At 34.9% G+C, this 12,999-nt stretch overlaps 2 protein-coding genes across 7 annotated transcripts in view; one reads left to right on the top strand and one right to left on the bottom strand.

Moving 5' to 3' along the window:
* Grd (gamma-aminobutyric acid type A receptor subunit Grd) overlaps positions 1–2,330 on the top strand; it is an 88,392-nt gene extending 86,062 nt beyond the window's left edge. For all 6 annotated transcript variants that reach the window (XM_073982414.1, XM_073982410.1, XM_073982411.1 and 3 more), the window contains exon 8: positions 1,797–2,330. In XM_073982414.1, coding sequence (XP_073838515.1) covers positions 1,797–2,029 — 233 coding nt within the window. In that variant the 3' untranslated portion in view covers positions 2,030–2,330. The remainder of the gene's footprint in view (positions 1–1,796) is intronic.
* A 788-nt stretch (positions 2,331–3,118) lies between these two features.
* Positions 3,119–4,668, bottom strand: LOC141401862 (glycerol-3-phosphate phosphatase-like). The gene is made up of 3 exons (XM_073982417.1): positions 4,404–4,668; positions 3,659–4,319; positions 3,119–3,597 (listed from the first exon to the last, which is right to left on the bottom strand). The coding sequence occupies exons 1-3, from the start codon at positions 4,495–4,497 to the stop codon at positions 3,429–3,431; spliced, it is 924 nt and encodes a 307-aa protein (XP_073838518.1). The 5' UTR covers positions 4,498–4,668; the 3' UTR covers positions 3,119–3,428.
* Between the last annotated feature and the right edge of the window lie 8,331 nt (positions 4,669–12,999).

Raw genomic sequence — 12,999 nt, 5'->3', positions numbered from 1 at the left:
GGAAAGGTGTTGTATAACACTTTTCCGCATAGCAAATGTACTGTATAACACTTTTTCGTATAGGGCATGTGTTGTATAACACTTGTCCTTATATAAAACTAGTTTTATAACAGTTTTCCTTATAAGAAGTGTGTTGTATAACACTTTACCGTGTAGGCAATATGTTGTATAAAACTTTTCCCTATCGAAAGAGTATTTTATAACTCTTTTTCTAATTGGAAATGTGTTGTATAACAATTTTCCGTAAGGTAAATCTGCTGTATAACAAGTTTCCGTAAAGTAGATGTGTTGTGTAACACTTTCCCGTTAGAAAATGTTTTGTATAACACTTTTTCGTATAGAACATGTTTTTTATAAATCTGTTCAGTAAAGTAAAGGTTCTGTATAACACTTTTTTGCACAGCAAATGTGCTGTACATGTAGAACATGTATTGTATAAAACTTTTCCGCATAGGAAAGGTGTTGTATAACAATTTTCAGTAAAAGAAAGGTGTTGTATAACACTTTTCTGTACAGCAAATTTGCTGTAGCTGCAGAAAATGCGTTGTATAACACTTTTCAGTATAGGAAAGGTGTTGTATAACACTTTTCCGTGTTGGAAAGGTATATAGAACATGTGTTGTATAACACTTTTAAGTACAGGAATGTTGTTTTTTAACACTTTTTCATATGAGTAATATGTTTTATAACATTTTTTCTTATAGAACATGGCTTGTATAACGCTTTTCCTTATCGGAAGAGTATTGTATGACGCATTTGCTTATCGGAAATTTGTTGTATAACACTTTTACGAAACGAAATTGTGTTGTATAGCTCTCTTCCGTATGGTAAATGTGCTGTCTAACTTTTCTTTATGTATAACACTTTTGTTGTATAACACTTTTCCGTCTAGGAAAGGTGTTGTATAACACTTTTGTGTATAGGAAATGTGTTGTATAACACTTTTGTGTATAGGAAATGTGTTGTATAATGCATTTCCGTACCAAAAAATAATCTTTTAACAGTTTTCCGTATAGGAAAATTGTTGCATAACACCTATATGTAAAGAAATTGAATTGTATAACACTTTTCCGTATGGAAAATGTGCAGTAAAGTAGTGTAAATGTGTTGTATAACACTTTTCCGTTAAGATAATGTGTTGTATAACAGTTTTCCGCATGGCAAAAGCGCTGTATAAATCTTTCCCTATAATACATGTGTTATATAACACTTTTCCGTATAGGAAATATGTTGTATAACACTTTTTCTTATCGGAAATGTGTTATATATCACTTTTTCATAAAGAATTTGCGTTTATAACACTCGGCCGTAAAGTAAATGTGCTGTATAACACTTTTCCGTAAAGTAGATGTTTTGTATAACACTTTTCCGTTAAGGAAATGTGTTGTATAACACTTCTCCGTTAAGAAAATTTGTTGTATAACACTTTTCCGTTAAGTCGGAAAGGTGTTGTATGACACTTTTCCATATAGGAAATCTTTTTTATATTCCCTTATAGAAAATGGCTTGTATAACACTTTTCCATATTGGAAGAGTATTGTATAACACTTTTCCTTATCGGAAATGTGTTGTATAACACTTTTACTTATAGAAATTGGCTTGTATAACACTTTTCCTTATCGGAAAAGTATTGTATAATACATTTACTTATCGGAAATTTGTTGTATAAAACTTTTCCAAAAGTAAATTGTGTGGTATAACACTTTTCCGTAATATAAATGTGTTGTGTTTTTTGTATAACACTTTCTTATAGAAATTATAAATTTTATATACTTTTCTCTTTCCTCTCTTTCCAGATGTTACTCCAAAAAAATATTCCGGTCGCCGTCGTATGTCCTATTATCGCCGCGAAGAATTGGATGCCCGGCGCAAGGGCAAACGTACTCCACAATATAATTCGGTGTCGAAAATTGATCGTGCCTCACGCATAGTTTTTCCCATACTCTTTCTACTGATCAATATGTTCTATTGGTATGGATATTTGTCACGAAGCTCAAGGATATTGGCGCACAGTAATTCGACCACTTGATGTTACCTTTTGGCAATTTAGACACGTTGCGATACGTGGGAAAGGAAGAAATCAATTTGTGGCAAGAGGGGGGAAAATAAATAGACTAATTGGAAATTAAAAATTCAAAGTAGGGACAATTGGCGAAGGAGTGAATACAGAGAGGGAAAGTAAACTGATAAAGAAAATGGTTAAATCGGATCATTCAGTTCATTTCAAAAGTTATTATCTTAAATTTGAAATAATTTCGCCTCTGCTTACAATAATTTGAGCTATGATTTCTTCTGACTAAATTGCCAAACACTTTTTGCAAAAAGAAAAATTGAATTAAAAGAAAAACTTAAAACTGGGGAAAACATTTCATGGGAATTTTTTGAATTCCCAAAAACGAAAAAGTATGATTGTATAAACATAGGGCCTGTTCCTTTACTTTTGAAAATGATAAAACCGGCAAAAGTAGTAAAAGTTGTAAACTGCTCCCATATAAAGTAAAGTATGCTTTTCGAGTAAAAAGTGGTTAAACTTGAAGATTCTTGCACGTAAAGGAACAGAGCTATAAATAGCAAGAAATTTTTGGGTTCTCAGTAGATACAAAATTTACTATCCTAAAATGTCCATCATTGGCTAACTGTTTCTACAATTACTGTTTCTTATCCTTTTATTTGTTGTAGAATGTCGCTTCTTAAACATACATTGTATTTAACACGACATAACCTCAAAATATGAATATTTGGCAGATATTAGCAATCATTTTTTTACAGATTTGGGTAAAATATATTATTTTAACAACACTATAGTCCCAAACATTTATGTAGTCCCCTTTTACATAACCTCAAAATATTGGGAATTTTAATAAATTTGAGTATTTAGAGTTCCAAGTGGTTGCAAAACTTTTAGGTCGTTTGTTTTGGGCAGTTTGGGTTCACAACTAATAAACCTGTATTTAGATCCATATAGAGACACACTCTATTTTGATGATAATATTCTTCAGCATTTGCTTAGCTTAGTTCTTATCAGAAAAAGTGTACGTTGTATAACCATGGAGAAGATATGATAGGTTGGAAGTTGTCCAATTTAGCACAAGATATGATTTAATTATGATTAAATTAATTTAAGATTAAGTAAATAATTTTATTGCAAATATAAAAATAAATCTATTATCTTTAGATTAAGATGGGAATTTCCTAGGCGACATAATTTGTTTAAATAGAATTCATTCTATAAATATTCACACTAACAACGGTAACTTAACGTTATTCTGTAGATATAATGAACTTTCACTTCAAAGTCCCAAACTAGATTTTAACGGAAATGAATTAATATTAAGTAAAAAATTGTTAACATATAATAACAAATAAAGTCAGCTATTGTACAATTAACAAGTGTTGTTTTTGTTTTGAAATCTATTCTATCAGCCGCCTCACAGGTAAGCTCTTAAATCCGAAACAGAAGCAGCATAAAAGTCTGGTATGTAATCCTTTAAACCTTCCCTATGCAATTTTTCAACATCAGACCATTTGTAGCGCCCAGTACCCACCAAGAGGGTAGAAAAACCACAATTTTTACCAAACAAGACATCAGCTTTGTAGCTAACATAAAAAGTAAATCATTAATATTGCGTTAATTATTCTCAAAATCCATCTAACATACCAATCTCCAATCATAAGGGTCCTCTTGGGATCAACTTTCCCCGCTTCCAACAAATGCGCACAAAACAAAGGATTTGGTTTGCCCACAACTTTTGCCTCGCGACCCACACATGCCTCAATACCCCTTAAGATTGCTCCCGTTCCGGGTATACTAAATTTCGGGAATTTGGAAACTGCATCAGCATTTGTTGCCAAAAAGATACACTTTTCATTTTGTCCCAAAAAGTTGGAAGCCTTAATCATTTTATTATAACTAAAATGTTCATCAAATCCCACAAGAACAGCACCAATCTTTTCGGTTTTTGCTTGTCGGTCTACCTGTGGTAATATCGAAACCCAGTTAGGATCCACAATATCTTCACCCACACCAAAATGTTGTATATTCACAGAATCCAATTCTTCACCCATGGCCGGACAACCAACAATATACACCTTCTCTTCGGGCTTTAAATGCAATTTCAAATATTCGGCTATGCAATAGTTGGGGGCAATAATTTGTTCTTTTTTAATCGAAAAACCCAACTTTGCCCCTTTTTCACACAACTGGGCACTGGTTTTGGTACAGTTATTTGTAACAAAGTACACCTGTTTGCCCATATCCTGCATGGCATTAATGGTTTCTGGGGCTCCAGCAATAGTTTCGTCATCCTGCCAAATAGAGGCTGAAATAGAGAAGAGATTTTTAGTTAATATCCTTTTTTAATTAATATCCATTTTATCACAGTTTGGCAACCCTTTTTACTTACAATCACAATCCGTAAATATTGTATCGTATGAATCCAACCAATTCTTTGCTAGGATTTGTTGATCTTTGATTTCATTTAAATTGATTGTTTTCATTTTTAATAGATTTCTTTAAGTTTTTAAGGGGATAATATATTGTGTTATTTAATTGTATAAAATTTGTTTTTAATCGGCAATTGACACCTGTTCTAGTTGTTGTTGTTGAACTCCTCAGCTCATGTTTTGATTGATAAAACATCTGGGAGTTTCAATGTAAATTGTTGTCACTCTCATTCAATGTCAAGATCGTGGACGCCCTCTCTTTAATATGTCATCAATGAAAGGTGAATAGCTTTACCGTTTTACAACAGATGTTTAAAAACCTTGGCAATTTTATATTAACGGAATTAATTCAAAGACTTCTACTCCATTGTCAAGGGAGTTTATCCTCTTCGTCATCCAATATTTTCCCAACTGGCAATTAACCACCAATCAATTCTTCACAAATTGTCGTTATTCGTGCCGCAAACATGAATGATTGCCTTTTGTTTGCAAGTAACGGCAGAAACAGCTGTTCTAATTAGGGGTAAAATGTTAAAATAGTAGCTCTGTTCCTTTACTTGCAAGAATCTTCAAGTTTTACCACTTTTTACTCGAAAAGCGTACAACTTCTACTATTGCCGGTTTTACCATTTTCAAAAGTAAAGGAACAGACCAAGTTAAAGGACTGGGTACATAAGCTACGTCCCAATTTACATTAGGCGAGTTTACTTGCGGCAATTGCCAGTTTGTGGGTGAGAGAGGGTATTGAGAGGCAAAGGGTTACCATATACCTCAACTCCCTCTCCATCAAACTGACAATTGCCGCAAGTAAACTCGCCTAATGTAAATTGGGACTACCTCGCCTGCTTGCTTCTGCCAAAAGAATAAAAAAGAAAAGGGCAGCCCAGTGGGAAATTTGCTCGGCCTTCTTTGTTCTTTTATTAATATTATGTCAGAAATTATGTTATGTCAGCTAGGCAATCAGGCGACATAATAAACTTATTGAATTGAACGTTAGTAAATTAAACTCTGTTATTATATACATATTTTTAAAAAAATGTTTTTAATCGGTAAGTGATATTACAAAAATTAAAGCACGTCTTTTCTCACACACACATGATATTTTTTCACCTGGCAATAGTGGCCTCATCTATGAGTTACTTGTGTTGTCTAGGCAACGTGAATGCGCCTTGAAACTTCTGCTAGAAAAGATTTAACGGAATTTAACAAATATTCTGCATATTCATGGTCTGTTCCTTTACTTTTGAAAGTGGTAAAACCGGCAAAAGTAGCAAAAGTTGTAATCTGCTTCCATATGAATTGTATGGTTTCTGAAGTAAAGGAACGCTTTTCGAGTAAAAAGTTGTAAAACTTGAAGATTCTTGCACGTAAAGGAACATAGCTTCATTATATTCCGTATGGTAATAGCCCTGTTCCTTTACGTGCAAGAATCTTCAAGTTTTGCAACTTTTTACTCGAAAAGCGTTCCTTTACTTCAGACACCATACAATTCATATGTAAGCAGATTACAACTTTTGCTACTTTTGCCGGTTTTACCACTTTCAAAAGTAAAGGTACAGACCAAATGCTAGCAAAAGAGCGGATTGTCAAAAATTACTTTCCCCTAAAATGGCAGAAACAAATGGCAAAAGTTGCAAAAACGCAGGTAGAAATTTAACAAAATCAATACATTAGCCAAACAGATTACAGGAAACATACTGCTAGTTTCTAAAGGGTGTTTTTTTAAGCTAGATAGAACTTTAAATTGTAAAAAGTAACACAAAAAATTAAATTTTGATGAAACTTTTTTTTATTTATTTCAGTATACTCTGACAAATCATCATGAATAGACTCACGCTTGAACAACGCTACGAAATTATCCAAATTTACTTTGAAAATCAGTCGTCGATTCGCGCAACTTATAGAAGACTTCGTCATTTGTATGGCGTTCAGCGATGAGGCGCATTTTTGGCTTAACGGGTTTGTTAATAAGCAAAATTGCCGCATATGGAGTGAGACCAATCCACAAGAGACCCTACAGACTCCAATACATCCAGAAAAATGCACCGTATGGTGCGGTTTTCACGCCGGTGGCATCATCGGACCTTATTTCTTCAAAAATGAGGCCGTAGCTCGCGTTACGGTCAATGGAGATCGTTACCGCACCATGATCAATGATTTTTTGTTTGAAAATATGGATGACATTGATCCGGAGGAGATGTGGTTTCAACAGGATGGCGCTACGTGCCATACGCCGAACGCAACCATAGACTTATTGAAATCAAAATTTGGCGATAAGTTGATTTCGAGAAGTGGACCTGTCAATTGGCCTCCAAGGTCGTGCGATTTGACACCTCTCGATTATTTCCTGTGGGGCTACGTGAAGTCACTGGTTTATGCTGATAAACCAGCAACAATTGATGCCTTGGAGGCCAGCATTGTTCGTGTTATTCGTGACATACGGCCAGCAGTGCTCGAAAAAGTGGCCAAAAATTGGACGTCCAGAATGCACTTCGTCAAGAACAGCCGCGGTGCCCATATGCCCGAAATCATTTTCAAATGTTAATGTCACGTATTGATCTTTCGAATAAAAAAAAAATTGATTACAATTTAATTTTTTGTGTTATTTTTTACAATTTCAAGTTCTATCGGACTTTAAAAAAACACCCTTTACTTACCCAAAGCTCAAATAACCCCCTAATAGTATTGATTTGCTTTTGTTATAACAACCCTGCAAGAAGCTATTAATTTTTACAACGATAACAATTTTTTATGTTATTTAAAAAAAATATAAAAAAATAGTAGATTCTTGCAGCTCTGGAACAGACCATAAATTATACCCTGCATAAAAAAGTAGGCAACTTCTAATTTTTGGATTCGGTTGATTTTTATGAATCGTGTTTTATTTATTCATACAAAGAAAAAATAAAAGAGAGTTTTTAAGGGAGAATATTATTTTGGTTCATAAATTTTTTTAATTTTTTGTTTAAACATAAATATTTTCTAAAATAGTTCACGAAACAGTTAAAAAAAAAAACACAAAAAAATGAATTCATAAAGATTGATATTTTTGTTGGTTCAAATAAGTAAAGGGAAAATATTCAGCGCACATGCGTGCTAAGCATTACAATTACTTATACAACTACAAACGTTCCTCGATGGTTTTTTCCAAAACATAAATGCACAATTCATGATCAGTTTTATGTAGTTTTTTCCAACATTCTGTTGATTTGACGGTTTTAATATTGTTTACTATAAACTGAACTGCCGTAGTTTTGAGTCGTTCATTAGCGTGACGATCGGCCAACAAAAGGATATCAGCAACTGTAGCAACTTCCATTGTTTGAATTAAAATATCTTCACACAGTGTTTGCAAATCCAAAAGCGAATATTTGTTAGCAGCAATAAAGAGTTCTGCTGCCATTTTTTCGGTATATTCCCACACGTGTACATAAATTTTAACATTTCTTCAATTACTTCAGCATCCATATCATCAATCCGTATAAGATTTGTTTTACTTTCTTGCGAGTCATTGCGAAACATAGCAGCAAACACTTGACTGCGGGCACATAATATTAACTTGTGGACATTAAATATAGCACCATATGGTACAACAACAGTTACATCGCTAAATTCTTTATTGGTCAAAATATTGTAAAGATCCTTCGTAAGACTGGAACATACTGGCGTATTGTCTACGGGTTTTATATCAACCTTGATTTCATGGCACGTAGTACCTTGAGAATTTGTGTTCCGATACTCCAAAGCAAATATTCTTGATCTTATAATGTCTGCTGGTATCTTCTTAGTAACAATTTGTTGTGCTTCAGATATCTGCACTTGGAATAGTGTCTTCATGGCGCTCGCTGATAGCAATTCAATGTAAATCTCGATATTAATAGAAGTTGTATATATTGCCATTAGTCTCCATTGGGTTTCATTATTAATTACAATTGTACCAGATTAAAATTCTTTTGGTAAATTGTAATTGCTCTTAGAATATATTTGGAAATTCCAAATATACTGATTATCTGAAATTTTAGTGATAGACATTTTCGTTGAATTTATAACAAAGCGGGGATCTACAATAGTTGACCAACACAACAATGACCAATGACAATCTTTCTCACATTGGTTCACTTTGATGAATAAGGAGTTCAACGAATGGAACTAATAGTTATGTAATGCCTTGTTCAGACTGACGGTGTTTCGCTCTCTATTCGTTGTTCGACCCCAAATTACGATGTAATTACTTCATTTCCCACACAAAATATTGAGAACGAACAACGATTTGTGTACATTGTTCAATTTAAATTACTCTCAGAACGACGATAAAATATGTCCCATCTCTAAAGCGCCCCATACACTATCAAATTTTGATTTCAACATTTGTAGTAGTATGTGTACATTTTCCAAAATATGAGAATGTATGTGTGTATTTTATGGATTGAGGAAAATCAAACTAGTTTTGATTTTCAAAATGAAACCCAATTAATCCGATGAATAGGGTTTATTTTCAAAATTGTCAAAAAGAAATTTTGAAAAAAGAAAACATTGTGTTTGGAAAGAAATAAAAAAATTTTAAGTTCATTAGTTTTTTAGAGGACAATTTGAAGATTTCGGTTGCAGATTGAAGGCTGATTGAATGCTTTGCTACACACTTATCAAGCACACACGTACAGAAGGAGTTCATCGGATGAACAAGCCAATTTGATAGTCTATGGCCCGCTTAACAAATGAGAGAATTTATCGAAATAAATTATGACAGGGAAAATAAAAAATTAAAAATGTATTAAAAATCCAAACCTTTTTAGAAAAACTGCAAAATGTGAATGAAAACTAAACGGTTTAACGACTAGTATACATTCAAATCATCATTTGTCTTATCTTTCATTGCAGTTACATTTCTTCTCTATCGTTTAAAATTCGCGTACAAATTTAGAAACAAAAATCAAATGCCTACCGGAAAGTCTGTATACCGAAAAGTTATTTTGGCAGGTCTCTCTCTCGTTAATTTTTAAAATAGAAAATTTTTTAAATATACTGAAAACACCAACATTGTGAGAAAAAATAGAAAGCATGAATGAAACTAATATAATTTAATATTAGATAGATATCTGAAAGAAGGACACATATTTTTTCAGTTTATACCAATTAGCTTTACTCGCCTTTTGGCTGAAACTTTCTCTACAATCAGTAAACAAAAACTATGAAAATATGAATCATGTTGCTATGAATTGTGTACCATGTCGTATGAACGGGTTAATTCGTGTACGTAATTATGAGAACGAACGACGTTATTCAAATGCTGGTATGAACATGGCATAACGTTTCCATGGTACGTATTTCGTTCTCGACCTTTCATTGTTCCACCCTTAGTCCCGGTCCACACTAGCGTGAATTTCATAAAAAATTTTCATGAAATTAGGTGTTCTTAAATCGAATTCCCCACTACAGCAATTTTATGATTTTACTCTACTATGGACGTCGATCTAGAGACGCATAATTTCATATCAAAATATCAGTGAAATTACTGTAGTGTGGCCCGGGACTTACTTGCCTGTGTGTCGTAGGCGTCCTGACAACTGCAGAAAGAGTTGTAGAATTATGAATGAAGATCGTCTATTTATTTTGTTTTCCGTTCACATATTTTTTTGTTCATGTTATTTTTGCTTTCAACACTTTTCAATTATTATCTCACTTATTCGATGGTTAGACTAGCACGATTTCAACATGGCGACGTCAAGTTTATAGGCGAGGGGTATGAAGTAGTGAAACCCGTGTACACGGTTTTCTGTGTTTGTTGTGTTGCCTCTTCTTGTTATTCGTTGCAAGATTTTTTCTTCCCTTTTCTTCCATTTTTATTTTCTCAAGCAAACGTTAGCAACAAAACAAGCATAAAAAGATTTAATAAAAACATTTAATTAATGAAATAGTGAAAATTTTACTATTAATATTAATTTAATTATTAATGTTAGTTATTTTGTGTTGTTTTTTAGTTTATTTATGTTTGTTTAGTTTTTATTTGTATGAGAAACACAACAAACGCGAATGGCAAAATAAAGAGGACACGCAAAAATCTTAAATTTCACGTTGACGTGTGTGGACACTAACGAAACTTGAAAATAAACTTTAACGAAATTGGTTTCAAGAAACCTTGCTAGTCTGACCATCGACTTATTTTTACAAAAAATGTCAAAAATTTGTAACCCGACTGTCTGGAAAAAATGATGGACAGTTGGGAGACAGCCGACAAATGTATGTGTTATGTCATGTTCACACGAGCGTTTCAATTACGTTGTTCGCCGTTTCCACGAGACCATTCGTAATTAACGGAAACATAAACAATATTGCCTTCATTTTTGTTTCCTTGTTTTCACGAAAATTTTAACCGAAAACACATAAAATATATGTACATTAAATGAATAAGAAAAGCAATAGACTTTCCATCAAATGTATTGTTACGGAATTAGATTTAACTAATCTCCGTGTAGACGTTGTTTTATTCCCCAGTACGATTTGTACCAAATAAAACAGGGTTCGTTTTAGATTACGTTTCTACAACGCTTTATTTACTTTATTACACTTATTCGGAACCGACTTTAATTACTAAGCACACAGCAAGTCTCTAGTTAGCACGCAGCTATCCTTTTATCGATCTGTTCAATTCAACGCTTAAAACACAACTCACTTGTCATTGCCAGTTCCCCTGTATTTATACCCCAAAGTCTCCTTGGTCTAGAATTATCCAGAAAGTCTGGCAACACCTCGAATCTGTGCAACGAACACACAGACGCACATTCGCACTAAGCGAACAACCATACTCACATACATACATGGGGGGAATACAGGCGGACGACAAGCACAGTAATGACGTAATTACAACAACAAACAAATGCAAGAAATACAAGAAGTAGGAACTAAACGATAATTACATGATTATGGCAAGACAAATAAAAGCACATTAATAAAAGGTAAAGTAACATCTAGAATAATGAAGAGAGTTCTACATGGTAGTTGTTGTTGCTTAAATAAAGTAACTGCGTAATAAAGACTTTACGTTACAATTCAAATTTTTAAATTAACGGAAATTAAACTAAATTAACTTAAATCTATCAGTTACATTCGTAACATTGCCTCCCGCTTAAGCCTGTTCGTCCCGAATAGGCACAGTTCCCTCTCGGTGGCATGGACATTGGTAACACTGCCTCCCGCTTGAGCCTGTTCCTCTTGACTAGACGCAGTTCTCGTTCTGTAGTGATGGCAACTGATTTAGATGTACCCTCTACTGCGTCAGCTTTGGACTCTTGCTCTTCTGGACGACGTTGCTTTCTCTCCAGGAATCGCGACGCTATACCTTCTTTCTTCGTGGTCACCTTCCTAAGTGCCACCTGGTCTTCTTCGGACTTGTCCTTCCTAGCTGTACGGCCGTTTTTCGATGGACCTTTCCTCGACGTACATCTTCGCTTTTTCCTCCTCGTTGCGAGATTTTTCCACTTTCCTACGGGCCATTTGTCGGCGGCTTCCACCTTCAGCGTACGGACATCGACAGCGATCTCGCCGGATTCTGCTTTTAGGCGATTTTTGCTTTTCTCGTTGTAGCCCACACTTATCGGTATTTCCACACTGGACCAAGTCATCAAACGGTGCTTTATGTCCAGGTTGATGTCGAAGGCAATCATGAAGTCCAAGCCAAGTATAACTTCGTCCACAATATCGGCCACTATACAATCGAAATTTACAGATTTTCTACCCATACTTAGCCTTTGGTAGGCCTTTCCATGTACCGTTGCCGTCTCGCCTGTGGCCGTCCGCAACTTGACTCCATTTAATGGCAATACCTTCCATTTTACCAAATCCGGTCTAATAATGGACTTTGTTGCACCGGTGTCCAATGTCAAGGTACGCAATACACCATTGATAAAGCCTTTAACCGTTAAGTTGTGATTCTTCTGCTGGACTATGGCTATAGAAATTGTGGGACCATCGTTTTCATCCTCTGCCAGCGGCGTCTCGTGATTGACGGAATTCACTTTATTTGATTCACCTGATGTCTCTCTTTCCAGATTCTTGGCCACCGGTTGGTCGTCACTTTTTGAAGGCGATGAGGCTGATCTGGGCCTTGCTTGTTGCAATCTGCATTCTTGGGACATGTGTCCAATTTTCCGACAATTATAACAAGTCTTTTTCGTTCTAGCAGCCCCTCGTTTCACACGCATTAATGCATCTTTCAGCAGGTCGACAACGGCCTGGGGATTGTTATCCTCAATTTCCAGCCTCCGCACGTTGTAAGCTTTAGATTTCACCAGCATCTTCGCGGTTTCTTGGGCCAGGGCAAATGACACGGTTTCTGCAAATGTTCCCATCGGTGCCGCATACGTCGCAAATTTTATCTCTGGATCACGAATACCACTAGCAAATGTCTCAATCTTTATGCGGTCCACCAATGGATGTGTCTCTCCAGGATATGCCAACTGCGCCAACCGCTCTACATCAGCCGCAAAGTCTTGCAAGGTCTCATTTGGCTTCTGGACTCTTCCCCTCAGTTCCATTCGGTAGATCTCTTGCTTGTGTTCA

This window comes from Musca autumnalis, unplaced genomic scaffold, assembly GCF_047663935.1.
Source record: "Musca autumnalis isolate F117 unplaced genomic scaffold, ASM4766393v1 scaffold_4, whole genome shotgun sequence".
Lineage (NCBI taxonomy): Eukaryota > Metazoa > Arthropoda > Insecta > Diptera > Muscidae > Musca > Musca autumnalis.
Note: the sequence above shows the minus strand (reverse complement) of the source record. Positions and strands in the feature narration are given on the sequence as shown.

Coding starts and splice junctions, on each gene's coding strand:
- LOC141401862 (XM_073982417.1), bottom strand. CDS start 4,497: ATGAAAACAATCAATTTAAATGAAATCAAAGATCAACAAATCCTAGCA. Junction 4,320..4,403: donor AATATTTACGGATTGTGATT/GTAAGTAAAAAG, acceptor TCTCTATTTCAG/CCTCTATTTGGCAGGATGAC. Junction 3,598..3,658: donor ACCCTTATGATTGGAGATTG/GTATGTTAGATG, acceptor TTTTTATGTTAG/CTACAAAGCTGATGTCTTGT.